This window comes from Gopherus evgoodei, chromosome 3 (genome assembly GCF_007399415.2).
Source record: "Gopherus evgoodei ecotype Sinaloan lineage chromosome 3, rGopEvg1_v1.p, whole genome shotgun sequence".
Classification (NCBI taxonomy): domain Eukaryota; kingdom Metazoa; phylum Chordata; order Testudines; family Testudinidae; genus Gopherus; species Gopherus evgoodei.
The window spans coordinates 6,423,873-6,442,142 of record NC_044324.1 but is presented as its reverse complement, the minus strand read 5'-3'; the positions used below and the strand labels follow the sequence as shown (position 1 = coordinate 6,442,142).

The following is an 18,270-nucleotide window of genomic DNA, read 5'->3' as shown; positions in this document are numbered from 1 at the left end:
AGCAGGGGGCGCTGTGGGGGGCAGGGCAGGAGCGCTGGCCGGGGGGGGTGGGTCCCAGCAGGGGGTGATGTGATGGGGGCAGGGCAGGAGTGCTGGCCGGGGGGTGGGTCCCAGCAGGGGGCGCTGTGGGGGGCGGGGCAGGAGCACTGGCCGGGGGGTCCCAGCAGGGGGTGCTGTGGGGGGCAGGGCAGGAGCACTGGCCAGGGGGTCCCAGCAGGGGGCGCTGTGGGGGCGGGGCAGGAGCACTGGCCGGGGGGGTCCCAGCAGGGGGCGCTGTGGGGGGCAGGGCAGGAGCGCTGGCCGGGGGGTCCCAGCAGGGGGTGCTGTCGGGTGGGGCAGGAGCGCTGGCCGGGGGGGGTGGGTCCCAGCAGGGGGTGATGTGAGGGGGGGGCAGGACAGGAGCGCTGGCCATGGGAGGAACTTGGCCCATGGGGGAGGGGGAGTTTGTGCCGGGTCATGGCTTCCCCCTCCCCCAAATCCTCTTTCGCACTTAAATCCACCTCGAGACCCCGGACAAAGGAGCCGTGTGACCCGGGCGCCTGCTAATCCCACCCCAGCCCCAGACTCAGCACATGGTCCCTGCGCTGATCCCCCTCCCCGCCCCACAAGCTGGGCCAGGCCTGGGGCCTGGCAGGGGGGTTTCCTGTTCTGTGCCTGGGCACGTGGGGTCCCCTCTAGCACCCAGGGGCCTGTGAGCCACCCCCTCCTCTGCCCTCCCCTGCCCAGCCTGGTCCCATGACCCCGACCTGCCCAATGGGTCCTGCCGTCTCTTCGCTGCCACCACGCGGGGGGCGGGGGAGGCAGGGAGCCTGCTCCTCCCCCGCCCCACGTGCCATGAGGGAATTCACCCTGGGGCACCCATTGTACAGCTGGGGAAACTGAGGCACAGAGCAGGCATGCACCAGACCCCCCCCCGACCTTGTGCAGCTCAATGGATCCAACATGGCAAGCTCCTGGCATCTGCCCACGCCTGGGCCGCCGCTGGCCCCTCACCCTGCCCTCACCCCTTCTGTCACGCTCCCGTACCTTGGCCTGGCTGCCCTGGTCCCCTCCAGAGCCCGTTACCCCTCACTGCCTGCCTGTGGGGCACGTGCCCCTGACCATTGCTGGGGGCTTGGGGCTCCTGGGGGCGCATTCACTATGGGGGGGCAGGGCCCCACTTCTGCCTCTGGACTTGGCCTGGTGCAGAGCCAGCCCTGCCCCCCTCCCTGTGCCCAGCTCCTCCTGGCGGCGTGCTGGGGGACTCTGCAGGCCTGGCGCTGGCACGGGTTAACGCCGGCTGGCAGGGCCCGCCCCGTGCGTGGGGGGGGGCAATCAGCTCTTCCTCGGACTTTGGCTGGCGCAGAACTTGTGTGGCTCAGCCCCAGGGAGCAGGACCCAGCCCCAGCCCCAGAGCCGGTCTGACCAGCAGGGCGGTATGTGGGGTGAAGGCAGCGCTGGGGGGGGGGTGAATTGGGGCCCAGGGCCAGGCTGCCGTGTGTTGGGGGTGCAGGCCCGTGGGGGGTGAGCTAGTGGCTGGTGCAGATCATAGATGGGGTGAGTGGCTCAGCCACTGATTTCCCCCCCCCCCGCCCGATGTCTGCAGCCCGAGGCTGTGGGGCCGGGCTTTGGAGGGGCACTAGCACGGCTGCTCGCGGAGATTCACCATACGTGGGCTGAAAGCCCAGATGGGGCATCAGGAGCCTGGGTTCTGTTCCCAGCCCTGTGCTGGGTCTGTGGGCCAGCCCCTGCCCCGCTATGTGCCTCGGTTTACCGACCTGAAACACAGCCCGTCCTGTGGCAGCCGGCCCTACATGTTCCCTGTGCCATGGACGGGGCACCCGGTTACAGCTCAGCCAGTGCCTGGGGAGGCCCTCGGGAGCTGTGCCGAGATGCAGGCAGCTCCCCCCCTGCCCCAAGCGAAGTCCTGCTGTGCCCGCCCGGGGCAGTGGTCCAGCCATTCCCGCATCTCGCTTGTGCTGGGGCTGGTGTGGAGCCAGGGGGCCCGTGTGACCCTCTCAGGGCCCCTGCAGGCCTGGGGCATGACCCTGTTGGCCCTTTGCCTGCGGGAGGCGCGTTCGGGGGGGGGGGTCATCTCAGGCCAGCTGGGCCCTGGGCGAGGCAACTGGCCCCTCCGTTAACCCTTCCAACGCTGGCACCAGCACCTGCTGGGGCTGGGGGGAGGTGGGCAGGACCGGGCCTACCCAGCTGGATCCCAGGGCAGCCGCTGGGGTGAGGGAGACTAACACAGCAGGGATTGCTGGGCACCCTTCCCCCCAGGAGAACTGGAATGGGGGGGCACAGACTTGGGGTGCAGCCCCTGGAGGAGGCACGGACTGGCCTGGCCCGGCCCGGCCTGTGCCCAGGTGGCCCTCGCTGGGATGTGCCCAGCTCCCTCGAGGTTATGAATCCTCCTCCCCAGCCGGGCCTCTCGCTGTTCAGGGGATTCAGGAGCACGGGGCTAATCCCCCTTGGTAATGCCCCCCACCTGCCGCCAGCCACAGGGCACTGGGCAGCCGGCCCCGCTCTGCCTCCAGGGCCAGGGAATGGGATGCACCTTCACCCGTTCCTGCCAGCCCCTGCCGGGAGCCCCTCGGTAGAACCCTGGTTCTTGGGGGGGGGCGCTGGGCCCCCCGACCCTGCTGATCAGCGTGCCCCTCCCCCCCAGTGCCTCCAGGTGCAGAGCCCAGCTGTCACTCTGCCCCGCCCCCGTGACCCCTTCCAAGCCCCCAAGCTCAAGGCAGGGTTCTCTGGGGGCTCGAGGGGGTGACCTGCATGGCTCCGCTCGCCCCGTCCAGGGCCACCTGTGTGTGGGGGGGGGCATGCAGGTGACATGGGGTCCAGGCACCGACACCCCTGGCCAGGGGGATTAGCAGGTATGACAGGAAGCTCCCCCCCCCCGAGCCCCAGGGGGCTTAGCGTGTCCCGGGACAGTGGGGGGGTGAGCTCTCCCCTCGTGACTGCAGGAGCCAATGGCCAGGTTCACACTGTCCAGCTCCCTGCCCAGAACGCGGGTGCATGGGGCACCAACCGGGGGGGGCAGCCCCATCACTCGTGGGATGCCTGGATTCCATTTCGGGCTTTGCCACCCTGGCCCGGCCCATCCCCACTCTGTGCCTCAGTTTCTCCATCTCTGTAACAGGGAAGAGGCCCCCGGCCCCTCCTCACGGGAGCTGGGCGCCAGGCAGCCTCTGACGCGCTGATCCCGGCTAATCCCCAGCACGCCCACGGCCTAGTTCGGGCAGGTTGTCGCGGTGACTGGCCCATGGGGGGTAAGGGGGAGCTATGGCTCTGGGGGGTTCTTGCACCCCAAGGGAGGGAGGCTGCACAGAGAGGGGGTGATGGGCCATGCAGTGGGTGGGGGGCTGGGGGGCTTCCTACACCATGGAGTTGCCAAGTGGTAAGTGCCCCTCCCAAGCCACGCGCCCCCCCCAGTCCCTGCCCGAAGCCAGTGGGCTGATGCCAGGGGACCAACCCCCTGCTCAGGGCACCTGCCTCACCCTGCTGCAAACACCCTGTGAAATGACTTCGGGAAGGAAGTGGGGACTAGTGGTTAGAGCGAGGGGGGGGTCGGGACCAGGACACCTGGGTTCCTTGTGCAGCCCCCTCCCCTCCAGCGCTGAGGCTGGTGTGTTTGGCCGCAGGTGCCTGCCATGTGGTTCTACGTGGGCCTGGCAGCCCTGGTGTGGGCGCTGGGCTGGTACCTGCGGGACCGGCAGACCCTGGCCAGCGTCCAGGACAAGCACGTCTTCATCACGGGCTGCGACTCGGGCTTTGGGCACGTGCTGGCCAAGCGGCTGGACAGGAAGGGCTTCCGGGTGCTGGCCGGGTGCCTGACCCAGACGGGAGCTGCCAACCTGCAGCGCAGCAGCTCGCCCGGCCTGCGCGCCACCCTGCTCGACGTGACCAGCAGCGAGAGCATCCGGCAGGCCGTGGAGTGGGTGCGGGCTGAGGTGGGGGAGAAAGGTGAGCCGGGCGGGGGGGAATCGCCTGGCCTCTGCCAGCAGGGGGTGCTGTGGGGAGCGGTGTGGAGGTGCTTGGGGGGAGACACCCAGCCAGGGATACTGTGTGGGGTGGGGCAGGAGCACTAGGGGGGCTCCCGGCAGGGGGCACCCTGGGGGGCAGAGGCACTGGGGGGCTCCTGGCAGGGGCGTGCTGAGGGGCAGAGGTGCCTGGGGGCGCCATGAGGGGGCAGAGGCACCCTGGGGGGGGCTCTCAGGGGACACCCCGGCTCTCGCCCTGGCAGGTCTCTTCGGGCTGGTGAACAACGCGGGGGTGGCAAACCCCATCGGCCCCACCGAGTGGATGCGGATCCAGGATTTCCGGCAGGTCCTGGCGGTCAACACCTTCGGCCTCATCGAGGTGACCCTGGGGCTCCTGCCGCTGCTGAAGCGGGCGCGGGGCCGCGTGGTGAACACGTCCAGCGTCCTGGGGCGGCTCTCAGCCAACGGGGGCGGCTACTGCATCTCCAAGTACACGGTGGAGGCCTTCTCCGACAGCCTGCGGTGAGCCCCCCTGGCACATAGCCCCCCACCTCCTGCCCCCTTCCCCGGCCCCCCGTTATACCACACTGGGAGGTAGCGCCCTCTGCAAGGCCCCCTCTCAGAGCAGGCCTGGGTTACCCCCCATCCTTCAACTCTTTGCTGGGGGATGGGCTGGGAGCCAGGACTCCTGGGTTCTCTCCCTGGCTCTGGGAGAGGAGTGGGGGTTAGTGGTTAGAGCAGCGGGGGAAGAGAACCAGGACTTCTGGGTTCTCTCCTGGCTCTGGGAGGGGGGTGAGGGGAAGAGAGCCAGGACTCCTGGGTTCTTGCCCTGCCCCCGCGTTGATGCGGCACCGCAGCAGAGTTAGCTCCCTCTTCTGGACATGGAGTTAACGCCTGGGCCCCGGCCACTCAGCTCCGTTCAGGATCCAGCCTGGTCCCTGCCCCCCCAGGCTCTCCCAGGCCTACGGGGCACTTCCCCAGCAGGCCGCGCGGCCGGGGCCTGCTCACGCCGCTGCCTTGCAGGCGGGACATGTACCACTTCGGGGTGCGCGTGTCCATCGTCGAACCCGGGTTCTTCAAGACGGCCGTGACCAGCCTGGACACCATCGAGGCCTCTCTGCAGCAGCTGTGGAGCCAGCTGGAGCCCGAGGCCAGGCAGAGCTACGGGGAGGATTTCTTCCACCAGTGTGAGTGCCAGGGGCCCAGGGCCGACCCCCAGAGCTGGGGCTCTAGCCCCCCCCCATATCCAGCAGCCTCTGGCACAGGGGAGCCCAGGTCACAGGCTTAAGGAGAATGGGGGGCTCCCTTCATCCTCTGAGACCCCCAGCCAAGTCACTTGCCTGCTACCCTGCCTCAGTTTCCCCAGCTGCAGAACAGGGCTGGTGCCACCCAGCTGCCAGGGGGAAACTGAGTCAGCTGAGCCCCTGCACTCACCCCATGGGGCTGCTCTCTCTGTCTCCCCCCCCCATGTGTCTCAGTCCAGCCCCTGTGGCCACCAAATGGGGAACCCCTCCCAGCTGCAGGGGTGGGGGCTGTGAGATCCAGGTGCTGCAGAAGCAGAGATGTGGGGGATGGCGGGGGGCACAAGAAAAGAATCGTGGCCCTGACGAGACAGGAAGTGCTGTGCCTTCTGCTGGATGCAGGAGCTGCCTTCACTTCCTGTCCTAAACTCCCATGCCCAGTTGCTGCATGAACACTGCCCCCACCCTGAGGTGGTTGAATCTCAGCACCAGGGAAGGGATCCCTGTCTAAACAGCTGCCATGCTCCACCCCAGAGGTGGCAGCATCTTGCTGCTAACACAGGGGTGCCCAGGGCATGGAGGCAGTGGCCCAGGAGTCAGGAATGGGAGCCATGCATTGGGGGGTTGTGCCTGGCCCTGCCTCACGGCCTCCCCCCCCCCCAGACCTGAAGGTGCAGCGGCTCATTATGAACTTCATCTGCGACCCCGACCTGAGCAAGGTGACCAGCTGCATGGAGCACGCGCTGCAGGCCAAGCACCCGCGGACGCGCTACAGCGCCGGCTGGGACGCCAAGCTGCTCTGGCTGCCGGCCTCCTACCTGCCGGCCTTCCTGGTGGATGTGGTGCTGGCCACGATCCTGCCAAAGCCGGCCCTCCGCGTCCGCTAGCCCCAGCACTGCATGGGGTTGAGCCCAAAGAATGTGATCGGGCTCCGGTGCCCCACAGCCTGTTGGAAATAAACCAGCCCCCAAAGGACGCCAGGCCCGGCCCGCTCAGCTCTGTTCACGTTCCCCCGGGGGGGGGGGGGCAGGGATCAGGTGAGTCCCCTTCCCAGCTGGGCTTCGCCTCCCGCCAGCCCCCTGCTCAGCGCGAGACAGCTTGAGGGGCCAGAGGCGAGCAGGGTGCCGTGGGGCTTGCCCCACTGCTGGGAGTGGGGGTCAGGATGCCGGGGTTCTCAGCCCCGCTGCTGGGAAGGGAGGGGGCCGGGGGTGGGGGTCAGGACGCCAGGGTTCTCAGCCCAGCTGCTGGGAAGGGAGGGGGCCGGGGGTGGGGGTCAGGACGCCTGGGTTCTCAGCCCAGCTGCTCAAGGGAGCGCTGGGGCCAGGACACTGGAAAGCAGGACCCCTGTCTGGGTTCCCTGTGGAGCTTCGAGAGACACGTCCCCAGGCTGGGCAGCGGGTCCCCGGGCTGGGCAGCGGGTCCCCGGGCTGGGCAGAGGCAGCGGGTGCCTACGCTGTCCTGGGGCTGCAGGCTCTGCCCCTTTTAAAAGGAAGGGCCAGACCCACACGCCCACAGCTCACATCCTGCTGGCTCCGGCCCCAGGGCTTGAACCTGCAAAGCTGGGGGCTGGGTAGGTTGCCCCCCCACGCAGCCTCACATGTGACCAGCAGAGGGCCCAACTGGGAGCCAGTAAATGCCCCCTCGGGGTGTCCCACTAGCTCTCACCAGTGGGGGCAGCCAGGCCCCAAGTAAAGCCAAAGCTCCTTCGCTATGGGGGATGGGCTGCTCCAGGTGGGGGGGTACAGCTATGGGGCTGCTCCCAGGTGAGACGAGCTGCTGGGACTCAGCTTCCCGGCCCATGTATGGGTCACGGACCCCCTTGCCTGGCCATTGGGGACCCGGAGATGGAGTGGGGGGAGGGGGTGTCCCCTACGGGTGCCTGCGCCCACTGTGGGGGGCAGAGGGGACGCCAGGAGGCCACTGGCTGCCAGGGCCAAGCCCCACATCTGGTCAGCAGGGGGCCCCAGCGGCCTCACCCCATAACTAGCTGATCCCCCGCCCCCGCCCCCAGGGGCTCCTGCTGGCTTGGGAGCGGCCAGGCTCTCAGCTGCTCAGCACAGCAGGGCCCCTCCTGTCTCCACCCAGCCCCCGGGGGCCCCGCTGCAGGAAGCATGACCCTTCCGGAGGGGAGGGGCCGGGACAAGTTTCCATGACAACAGTTGCCAGAGGCCTTCATGGGCTGAAAAACATTAAAGGGGGGAGGGAGGGAGATGAACGAGCAGCCCCCTCCCACGCTGCTTCCAGGGAGGGGCCACCTGTCAAATACAGAATCAAACCAGCCCAGGTGGGTGAAATTCTCGGTGTGTGGTCACTGGCCCTGGGCTGGAAGGGAGCTGGGGACTCATGGGTCAGAGGGACCTGGGGGGCTGGGGAAGATGAGAAATGCCCCCCAGGCTCCTGGTCGTGCCCCCACTGCAGCAGCAGAGGGGTTAACACTTTGGGCAGGCCCTGCCCCCCACTCACCACTGACGGGGGGGGGGTTGCTCCCCTAGGACCCCCAAGGCCGTGTGTGTGGGAATCCCCCTCATGGCCCTGATCCAGCCCAGGCTGCCAGGCCACGTCCTCTCCCCCAGGCAGCCCAGGTAACACCTGCTTCAAGCCCGGCCGACGCCGGTACTTGGCCTGGGGGCGGGGCACAGGGGCACTTTGAGTCACCGCGCCCCCCACCCAAGAGCTGCCTCTCGGGAGCAGAGCTGGGGGAGGCCCCACCACGGCTAGGGGAGAGAGGGGGGAAATGGACACCAGACGGGACTAGGTTGAATCTCCCCCTTGCCCCCCAAGCCTGGGCCAAAGGAGCCCCAGAGGCATCAGAATGGAGCGTTCTGGGGAAGCTTTTTATTTTCAAAATATTGTGCCCCCCCCCCCCACATCTTCAACATATCAACATTCCCCCCTCCCCCCAAAGACAGAGACCCCACCCCCCCGAGCTCCCCTCTCCCGGTACTGGAGAGGTGGGGGGGAGGGGCAGCTAAAATAAGAAAAGGGGGAGGGGTTTTGGCAAATGTTTAAGGCACCTGCTGCCCGTCCATTAGAAGGAATACGGTAACCACTGCAGGACAGGATCTGCCCACCAGGGGGCGCTGTGGAAAGAAGGCGGGTCTGACGGCTTAAAGGGGCAGAGACGCGCCCTGGGGAGCCCCCGGAGTCCTGGCCCAGCCGCTACATGACCTCGTAGCCGCTCCGGATGCCCTTCATGAGGCAGCAGGCGAAGACGATGCCCAGGAGCTGCAAGAGGGGACGAGGCGTCAGGCGACTGCGATGCCAATGACCCCCCCTCCGCCACCCGCTGGGCACTGCGACCCTTGCCCTCCAGCCCATTAGAGGGAGGGGCACCTCCAGCTCACCCCCAGCCGCAGGATCTAGGGCAGGGGAAGTTGTCCGGCACTCTGGATTCCCCAGCACTGCCCGGCCCATTCAGGCTGCCCATGTGCGGACTCAGGCACTGGGCATGCCATGGGGCGGGGCCAGGAGCCAGGGTGGGGCATGCCATGGGGCAGGGCCAGGAGCCAGGGCGTGGCCAAGAGCCAGGGTGGGGCATGACATGGGGCAGGGTGCTCGGTACCTCGAAGAAGGCGATGCCCAGCGCCACGGCCGCCACGATCACGATGTGTTTCTTCAGCCAGGTCTCGACGCTGTCCGCACAGCCCTGCGGGGGGAGCCGACGAGGGAGCTCAGCGACTCAGCTGGGACAATGTGAACCCCCCTTTCTCCCTAGCTTTGCCCACATGCACACCGTCCCCAGCTGGGACAATGTGAACCCCCTTTTCCGCCCAGCTCTGCCCACACCACCACTCCCAGCTGGGACAGTGCAAATCCCCCTCTTCCCCCCGTCCTGCCCACACACACACCCCCACCCCAGCTGGGACAGTGCAAACCCCCTTTCACCTGCGCCCCATGCACGCACACACACACCCCAGCTGGGACAGTGCAAACCCCCCTTTCTCCCTGTCCTGCCCACACACACCCCGGTCCCAGGCTGGAACTCACTCGGACGTTGATGGTGGCAGAGGTGGGATTGATGTTGCAGGTGGCCGTGGTGGCGTTGGCCAAGCAGCAGGATCTGGGGACGCTGTGGTTGCTTTCGAACGGTTCGACGTCGAACCAGTCGGTGTAGTTTTGGGCGCCGCAGCAGGAATACTGCAGACGAGGAGAGAACCAGGCATCAGAGCAAACGGGAGCTGTCTGGCCTCAGGGATGCGAGGTCTAGTGGTTAGAGCACGTGGCTGGGAGTTAGGACTCCTGGGTCCCTCCCCAGCTGAGAGAGGGAACCTTGGTCCAGCAACACCCCACCTGGTCCCCCAAATGGGGTGAAAGGTCACCCCCCCACTCACTGTCTTCTGCAGTTCGTCCATGGTGTCCCGTATCAGCGAGTCGTTGCTGTATTTCCTCACGGCGTCCTCCAGGCCGACCTGGAGCGCAGTGCGGACCTGGGGGGAGCAGGGGGTCAGAGCAGCCACATGCGGCCCCAGAGGGACAGGGCTGCCGGGACCGAGCGCCCCCTTGTGGGCTCTCGCGTCACCCACAACCTCAGCTGGGCAGGCCTGGACCCAGGCTGAGCCCCACTGGCGATCCCCTGGCAGCCCCAAGCACGTCTCCCCGAGAGACCCCTGCGCCGGGGGAGCAGGACCCCTCCATTGCGGGATCCACACGGCAGCAAGGTGCCCACCTTGTCCTTGAAGATGTACCCGGCGATGGCAGCTGCGATCTCCACCAGGAAGATACAGGTGAGCAGGATGGCGAACTGTGGGGGAGAGCAGGGTGAGTGGTGCCTCTCAGCCCTGACCCACAGCCCCCCCCGTGCTCCCTGCCCCCCAGCCCTAAACCCTTGTGATGCCCCTGAATCCTGTCCCCCAACCTCGCCCCCACCAGACTCCTTGCCCCCCAGCCGTAAACCCTTGTGATGCCCCTGAATCCTGCCCCCCCGGCTCTGCCGCTGGCTGCGCCCCCTCACCGTGGTGACCATGCAGTAGTTTTCCTTGGAGGCCCCGCAGCAGCCGAAGAAGGAGACGAAGAAGATGACGACGCCCACCACGATGATGACGATGGGGGCACCCGAGGCCGAAGCGCTGCTCATGATCAGTGTCTTGTTGAGATCGATCTGCACCAAGATCCCGATGACGATGAGGGCGACACCGCAGAGCTGGGGGGGGACGGGCACAGGTCAACCCCACGCATGGCCTGGTCAGCACCCCTCCCAAACCCAGGCAACAGGGGCCCTGGGCTGGCCCCGGGCCCCCCCAGAGCCAAGAACGTGCTGCCATGTCCCCTCTGCTGGATGGCACCTGACCTGCTCAGCTGTGTGTCACAGCCCCATACTGCTGGCAGCCGATGAGGATTCGCCCATAGCCGGGGTGGCTTTTGGAACGAGGAGAAGGGGGGATGCGAGTGCCAGTCCTGCCATCCTCAGGGAGTTCCTCTATTTGCTACAAGAGCTTAAATGTCCCCCCAGGATCCCAAAGCACATGTCAGCCACGCTTGAAATGCAGCCACCTCTGGGGCAGGGCTGGAGAAAGGTGTTCCCTCCCTGCAGGTCCTGCCCAGTATCCCCTCCTGGGGGAGGGGTTTGGAGAGTTAGGGATACCCCTCCCCCCAGTCAGAATTCAGCCAGGACACCGGGGTTCGCACCCCATGCCCCTGAGCAGTGCCAGGGCAATGCCATGCAGATACCAGCTGCCCTGGCAGCACCTCAGACACCAGAATGGGGGGGCAGAGAGACCCCCACCCTAAAGACAATCTGGAGCAAGGGGAGGGGTGAGAACCTCCCAATAAGTCCCACCTGGCCCTAGAGAGCAATCCACAGACAGACCCAGGCCCTGCAGCCTCATCTCCCCATCCTGTCTGAGGATCTCAAAGCACAAACTCCCCTGAACTTCACCCCCCCTCCCCCGCCAGCCTCCACCCCCTTCCCAAACAGCCCCGCCCGGCCCTATTTACCTTTCCCTGCCCAAGGAACACAGACCACGGGGCGTGGACTCCACCCACTCGCCTGGCATCAAGGGGCAGAGAGAGGGGAGGGGACACTGGGCCAGGTCAGTCCCGGGACAGAGGCTGGCAGGGACCAAGCCGCCCTGGCCCCACTCAGCGGGGCAGACAGGGTGTGCGCCCCACTGCCCTCTGCTGGGCAAGGGCAGCACTGCTCCGCCACATCATAGGCCCCTGCCCGGCCCCACCCCACTGAGCGGGGGGGTGATTTGGTACCAGCAGGACAGAGCTGGGGACTCAGCACCCCCCAGGTCCGAGCACTGTGACCCCATGGAGCCCCTCCCCCCTCCTGTGACTCTGGACCTCCCCTTTCTCCCTGCTCAGCCCCCCCCGGGGGGGGTCAGGATCAGCTGGAACCAGCGGGGGGAGTGCAACCGGAAGAAGCCACATGGGAGAACAGGCTCCGCCCCAGGGTGTGACCGGGCCTGGGGGTCCCCAACAGGGGAATAATGCCCCCCTTCCACCCTGCCCTCTCTGTTCCCCCCCGAGCCCAGCCGCCTTTCTTCTTCTCCTCCTCCAGCCCAGCTACATGGCGGGGGGGGGGGGGGGGGCGGATTAAAGCCGAGGGACTCTGGAGCCCGGGTTTCCGGCCTGGCCTGCTCGCAGGCGGGGTGTGTGTGTGTGCGTGCGTGTTGGGAGGCCTCGCAGGGGGTAGAGGATCCTGGCACCGGCTTTTCTGCTACAGGGCCCGATGCCAAGCTCGACCCCCTCCCCTGGATCCCGGGGCTGATGCCGGCCCCACCACACAGGGCCGGGCGGCTGCCACGTTAGCCCAGCCCTGGCTCAACCCCCACCCCCACCCCCACCAGCAGGACGAGCTCTTGGTGCAAAGCGGGACCCAACCAGCCCTGCAACAAATCGCCTCCAGCTGCAGCCGGCGAGCTGCCCTGGGCTCCCCCTCCCCTAGGAGTCAGGCCTCTGGGGTTCCCATCCCCACCCTGGGAGGGGAGCAACACCCAGCGGTTAGAGCAGAGGTGGCTCAGGCCCCCGGGGTTCCGGTAGCAACTCTGCCACAGCCAAGTCCCTGCCCGTGCCTCAGTTTCCCCATCTGCCGAATGAGGCCGCTCTACCTTCTGGAGCCTTAATCGCTGGTGTTTGGGGTGGGGAGGGCAGCACAGGGCACCAGTCAGAGACCCCGAGCCAGAGCCCTTTCAGTGACGCTTGGTCCGCTGGGATCCCCACCCCAGGAAAGCCCCATGTGCCCAAGTGTGTTTACCTGCCAGGGAGGGTAAACAGAGCGGCCAGCTTGCCTGCCTGTGCAAACACCAGGGACGCTCCCCTGAGCTACTCACCGAGGGCTGCCCCCCGTCCATGCCGGGCCAAGGGGAGATACAGACCCGCCACTGGGGTCACAAGGGCCACTGCTGGGCCAGGCGCTCATTCCCCTGGCTCCAGCCCCCACCCGCCGCTAAGCCTGACTGCGGGTACCTGGGCCATATCCCTGGCTCCACGGGCGCTCCAGCACCCACCCGCCGCTAAGCCTGACTGCGGGTACCTGGGCCATATCCCTGACTCCACGGGCGCACCAGCACCCACGCGCCGCTAAGCCTGACTGCGGGTACCTGGGCCATATCCCTGGCTCCACAGGCACTCCAGCACCCACGCGCCGCTGAGCCTGACTGCGGGTACCTGGGCCATATCCCTGGCACCACGGGCGCTCCAGCACCCACGCGCCGCTAAGCCTGACTGCGGGTACCTGGGCCATATCCCTGACTCCACGGGCACTCCAGCACCCACGCGCCGCTAAGCCTGACTGCGGGTACCTGGGCCATATCCCTGGCACCACAGGCACTCCAGCACCCACGCGCCGCTAAGCCTGACTGCGGGTACCTGGGCCATATCCCTGGCACCACGGGCGCTCCAGCACCACCCACCGCTGAGCCCAACTGCGGGTACCTGGGCCATATCCCTGGCACCACGGGCGCTCCAGCACCACCCACCGCTGAGCCCAACTGCGGGTACCTGGGCCATATCCCTGGCACCACGGGTGCTCCAGCACCACCCATCGCTAAGCCTGACTGCGGGTACCTGGGCCATATCCCTGGCACCACGGGCGCTCCAGCACCCACCCGCCGCTAAGCCTGACTGCGGGTACCTGGGCCATATCCCTGGCACCACGGGCGCTCCAGCACCCACCCGCCGCTAAGCCTGACTGCGGGTACCTGGGCCATATCCCTGGCACCACGAGTGTTCCAGCACCGCCCAGGGATTCCCCGGTGCCAACGGGTCTGGAGGGTCGGCCTGCCAGCCTCTGAGGGACAGTGGCCAGGGCTGGGCACATGCCCCCTCCACCGAACTCTGAGACCTCCCTGGCTGGGTGGGGCTCGGACAGGAGGCCCTGGCTCCTTCCCACCATTGGGCAAGTGAGACCCCCGTGCGAGCCGCTCCTCCCGCCTACGAGGGGTGACTCAGCCCCCCCTTCCCGGCAGGACGCGCCCTCCTCCTCCGGCCAGTTCCGTTGGGCAATCACAGCCCGATTACGATCGAAGCCCAGAGCCGTTAGGCGCTGCCCGGGTCTTTCCCCACCAGCCACTTCCCCTGGGCCGTTCGATGGCACATGACACCGGCTGCAACAGCATCTCCCTCGGGGCCGGGGGCCCAGCTCCCTGGAGGTCACTGGGTCATGGACAGGCCATGGCAGCATCAGCAGAGATGTCGAGGGGCGAACGGGCCAGGGAGGCCCAGCTCCCTGCGTGGAGGGGGCATCTGTCCAGGGCCAGCGAGGGGAGGGTAAGCCAGCCCTGGCACTGCCCGCCCCAGGCCTGCTTTGGGCTTAGCCAGCAGGGCAATTCTATCGCCGCTGAATACGCTGTCGAGCGGCCCTGGCGGTCAGGCACCAAATCTCCAGCCGCTCTTGGGAAAAATGTGTATGACCCACTCACTGCATCGAGGCGTTACCTCTGAAGCCTAATGCTGGCTGGTTCTGTGTTGACAGTGCAGCTGCTGGGCTATTAGCCATAAATCACCAGCTACTCTGGCATGGGGGTGGGGAGCCACACCTCCCCAGCTGACTCCTGTTTAGGATGAGCTGCCCACCCCCCAAATAAGTCAGTCACTCCCAAGCAGACACCCTCCAGATCTCCTGCCCAGAAGCACCAGAAAAAGCCTCGTGGCCCAACCCCTTGTGCCCCACCCCAGTGGAGAGCCGGGTGCAGCCAGGGAAGGCCCAACCAGCTTACCTGCAATTCTGGGTTGGTTTGCACCCTCCAGACACGTTAAATGGAAACTCCTGCAACCCATGGGCATGAGCTGGGCAGAGCCATCACTAGCCAAGGCCTGTACTATGCTCTCTGCCAGGTAAAGTCAGAGCACCAAGCCTGTTGTCATAGACCTGATACTGCAAACAGGTACGGGAGAGTCCCGGTGTGGCCACAAAGGTCTGAGTGGCACCAGGTTCGTGACAATTCTAGCCAACTTCCTCGCCTCCCTGGCCCCCAGCGTGAGGCCGGCATTGGTATTAGTGATGTTCTGCGTGTTTTTAGGGCCCCTTGGAGCCCCGCACTGGCCACCAGAACTGGGCTGCAGCTAGCCGAGGTCCAGCCCTCACAGCAGGGGAACGGAGCCTCCTTGGGGCTGGGCCAGAACCAAGAACCAGCTCCCTCCAAACGTCAGAGGGGCTCAGAGCTGGGAGTGGGAATCTCCTAGTCTCTCTAACGAGCCAAACTGGCCCCTCAGCCCCACACATCAGCACCAGCCGGGGCCCATCTAGCCAGGCCTCCAGCCGGCCATGGGGCAGCCCAGCTGCTTCTGAGGAGGGTCCGAGATCCCTGCAGTGACGGGACAACAGGCCCCTGGAGACCTTCCACCCAGCCCCACTCCCTGCCCTGCTAGAGAGGGGGTCAGCCCCCCACGTCTGGAGGGACCTGACGCCCCCCACTTGCCACAGCCCATCCATGAGGAGCCCCACCCTGGCTCAGCCCCTCCCTGCCCTGCTAGAGAGGGGGTCAGCCCCCCACATCCGGAGGGACCCGACCCCCCTACCTGCCACTGCCCGTCCATGGGGAGCGCCACCCGGTCCAACTCCAGGGACCCTGGGGAGTCTCCAGCTTCCCCCCCCCCTCCGCAGAGCTGGGATGGAGCCTGGGCCCCCCGCGAAGGGGGCAAGGAGACGCGCCCATGGGGAGACTTGGGGGTCAGGAGCCGGCTCGGGTCACCCGAGGGAACGAGGGCAGGGCGGGGGGGCCGGGCCCGACTCACCCAGAACAAGAAGTTGAAGAAGAAAACCAGGAACTTGACGCATTTCATGCCGCCCTCCAACGCCATGGCGCCCGGTGCTGGGGGGGGACACAGAGCTCAGAGCCGCGGCGCGGGGGGGGGAGAGCAGCGCCCCCCCACCCCTTCTCCCAGGGAAAGGCCGACCCTGTCGGATCCCCCCCCAACCCCACCGGATCCCTCCTCCGGCCCCCTGAATCCCCGCCGGATTCCCCCCCCGGCCCCCTGAATCCCCGCCTCCGGCCCCCCACCCCGCCGGATTCCCCCCTGAATCCCCGCCTCCGGCCCCCCACCCCGCCGGATTCCGCCCCCCTGAATCCCCGCCTCCGGATCCGCGCTGCCCCCCTGAATTCCCCCCAGCCGGATCTTTCCCCTCCGGGACCCCCCGCCGCCCTCACCTCAGTCTCCCCCCGGAAAGCAGCGACCGCTCCTTGCACCCAGCCGGCTCCTGCCTCCTCCCGCGGGACGCAGCTGCCCTGTCGGTCACTTGACTGCTCGGCTCCACGCAGGTAGCAGGAGGGGCCCCGGCACCATGTGACCCTGTGAGTCAACAGGAGAGTCACGAGTGGGCGTGGGGCGACCCCGCCCCTGGGTGGTTCCCAGCCCCGGCTCCGGGGGCCCCGGTTAAATCCTCCCCCACGCCCGGCCCGGCCCGGCCCGGCCCTGCGAGCCCCGGGACCTGCCCCACGCGGCTATGGCTGGCGTCTTGGGGGGGAGCCTGCGGGGCGGGGTCCGCTCAGCCCCCCACTTGTGGCTGGGGTTTGACTTTGCCCCTTGGAAAGCGCCCCACAGCCCCGCGTGACCTGAGATCTCCCCGGGAATGAACAGCTATTTCCTGCAGCTCCATGGCCCCTGGCTTAGCCAGGGTCCATCTAGCCCCGGACCCCAGCAGCCCGGCCAGAGCAGCTGGCCGAGCCCCCCGCAGCTCCCAGCCCTGCCCCTGAACTGACCCAGTTCTTTCCTGAACCCAGTTATACTCTGGGCCCTTCACAACATCCCCTGGCGATGAGTTCCGCAGGTTAACTGTGCATTGCATGGAAACGCGCTGCTCTGGTGTAGGAACCTGCTGCCTGTTCACTTCATCGGCGACCCCAGGGAACGGGCAAATAACCCTCCCTAGTCACGTCCTGCCTTTCACTGGCTGGGTCTCTGAAAACACTCAGTGGGCAGAAAAGCAAACAGGGATGTTAGGACAGGGAGAGATAAGAGAAAATATCACGTGTCAATCCACGGGACGCCCACTCCTTGACCATGGCCTGCAGATGTGGTGGCCCTGTTGGAATTGGAAAAAGTTCACAAAAGGGCAACAACAATGACGAGGGGTTTGGACCGGCTGTCGTGTGAGGAGAGATTCGTGAGACTGGGACTGTTCAGCTTGGAAAAGTGCTGACTATGGGGAGATATGACCCAGGGCTATAAAACCCTGCCTGGTGTGGAGAAAGGAAAAAAGGGAGGGTTATTTACTCATAACACAAGAACTAGGAGTCACCCAATGAAATGACTAGGCAGCAGGTTTAAAACAAAGAAAAGGCAGTGTTTCTTCACACAACGCAGTCACCGGTGGAACTCCTCGCCAAGGGATGTTGTGAAGGCCAGGACTATAGCAGGGTTCAGAAAAGAACCAGAGAAGTTCACAGAGGCCAAGAGTCCAGCGATGGCTCCCAGCCAGGCTGGGCAGGACGGGGTCCCTAGTCTCTTGTCTGCCAGAAGCTGGGAATGGGCGACGGGATGGGTCACTGGATGATTCCCTGTTAGGGTCACTCCCTCTGGGGCCCTGGCACTGGCTGCTGTCAGCAGCCAGGACACTGGGCTGGATGGACCCTTGGTTTGACCCAGTCTGGCCGTTCTTATGTTCTCCCCCTCAGGCCTGATTTTCTCGCCCTCTCTCCTAGCCCCCCCAGTCGTCTCCTTTCTATGAAGGGCCCCGGGCTGGCGTCTGTCCTCGGACGGGAGCCGTTCCAGCCTTGGGAAGGAGCATCCTGCTGCTCTGTGCAGCGTAGCTAGTCCTCTATGGGGCAGGACCCAAACCACCCCAGACGTGGAGTGTTGGGTTCGACAGGGCTGGGAGCTGGAAGCCGAATCAGACAAATTAGTTGGAAATTAGGCCCAGGTTGTTAACGGGGGGAGGGGGAGAGATTAGCCCCTGGACCCACCTTCCCAGGGCAGGGGGATCCTCCATCTGCACCCAGGGCAGCCTAGAGGAGAACCTGGGCTCTCTCTGGCCCCTGCATGGCAGTAGAACAGCGTCCCCCCCCCATCGATAGTTCACCCAGGCCCTAGAGAGGCTTTTCCTCACAGACGGGCCCCCTCCCAGGAGGATCACGTCCAGCCCTGCCTGGCCTGGCTGGGGGGCTCTGCTCTGGGACCAGGTGGTGCTCCCAGGGCTGAGCAGGGCATGGGGCGCAAGGGGACTGCCCGTTCCAAAGGAGCTTGTGGGGCTGGGCAGCTTCCCAGGGAACGCGGCTCCCCCAGCCTGGAAGCAGCAATCTGGTTTCCCTAGCAAATAGCGCGGGCCGGAGCACAACGGCCTGCGGCAGGTGCAGGAGCCAACAGCGCTGGCCCCGGGGCGCTGAATCGCCTGCTCCAGGGAGCCTCTGAGCCCCCCCCAACAGTGTAAAGGAGTCACAGCCCCTCACAGCTGGTCCGGACCAGCTTAGCTCCATGGGAGGAGTGGGGGGAGCCAGACCGCCTGGGTTCTGTCCCAGTTCTTGGAGGGCTCATGCAGGGGGCTGGGGACCAGGACTTCCAGGCCTCGCTGCGTGACCCTGGACAGAACGCTGGCTTGGTCAGTGCCTCAGTTTCCCCCTCTGGGGAATGCAGACAATGCCGGGCTGTTGTCGAACTGCCTTGTAAAGTGACTTCATTTTACCCAG

The 18,270-nt window shown here is 66.5% G+C and overlaps 2 protein-coding genes across 3 annotated transcripts; one reads left to right on the top strand and one right to left on the bottom strand.

The window, feature by feature from the left end:
• The first annotated feature begins 1,330 nt into the window (after positions 1-1,330).
• RDH5 (retinol dehydrogenase 5) lies at positions 1,331-6,183 on the top strand. 2 transcript variants are annotated; one of them, XM_030554814.1, is made up of 5 exons: positions 1,331-1,415; positions 3,624-3,945; positions 4,226-4,484; positions 4,986-5,149; positions 5,867-6,183. In XM_030554814.1, the coding sequence occupies exons 2-5, from the start codon at positions 3,633-3,635 to the stop codon at positions 6,088-6,090; spliced, it is 960 nt and encodes a 319-aa protein (XP_030410674.1). In that variant the 5' UTR covers positions 1,331-1,415; positions 3,624-3,632; the 3' UTR covers positions 6,091-6,183. The 2 variants fall into 2 exon arrangements, with proteins under 2 accessions (XP_030410674.1, XP_030410675.1); XM_030554815.1 differs by lacking the exon at positions 1,331-1,415 and adding an exon at positions 2,896-3,251.
• A 2,086-nt stretch (positions 6,184-8,269) lies between these two features.
• On the bottom strand, positions 8,270-15,933 carry CD63 (CD63 molecule). Its single transcript, XM_030554820.1, has 8 exons — positions 15,796-15,933; positions 15,383-15,459; positions 10,155-10,343; positions 9,870-9,944; positions 9,535-9,630; positions 9,191-9,340; positions 8,766-8,849; positions 8,270-8,428 (listed from the first exon to the last, which is right to left on the bottom strand). The coding sequence occupies exons 2-8, from the start codon at positions 15,446-15,448 to the stop codon at positions 8,363-8,365; spliced, it is 726 nt and encodes a 241-aa protein (XP_030410680.1). The 5' UTR covers positions 15,449-15,459; positions 15,796-15,933; the 3' UTR covers positions 8,270-8,362.
• Between the last annotated feature and the right edge of the window lie 2,337 nt (positions 15,934-18,270).

Excerpts from the sequence above, each read along its gene's own strand:
- CD63 (XM_030554820.1), bottom strand. The coding sequence starts at position 15,448 with ATGGCGTTGGAGGGCGGCATGAAATGCGTCAAGTTCCTGGTTTTCTTC. Across the intron at positions 10,344-15,382 it reads TCTTCAACTTCTTGTTCTGG|CTCTGCGGTGTCGCCCTCAT; the intron begins GTGAGTCGGGCC and ends GTCCCCCCCCAG. Across the intron at positions 8,850-9,190 it reads CTGCCACCATCAACGTCCGA|GGCTGTGCGGACAGCGTCGA; the intron begins GTGAGTTCCAGC and ends CTCCCCCCGCAG.
- RDH5 (XM_030554814.1), top strand. The coding sequence starts at position 3,633 with ATGTGGTTCTACGTGGGCCTGGCAGCCCTGGTGTGGGCGCTGGGCTGG. Across the intron at positions 3,946-4,225 it reads GGCTGAGGTGGGGGAGAAAG|GTCTCTTCGGGCTGGTGAAC; the intron begins GTGAGCCGGGCG and ends TCGCCCTGGCAG. Across the intron at positions 5,150-5,866 it reads GGAGGATTTCTTCCACCAGT|ACCTGAAGGTGCAGCGGCTC; the intron begins GTGAGTGCCAGG and ends CCCCCCCCCCAG.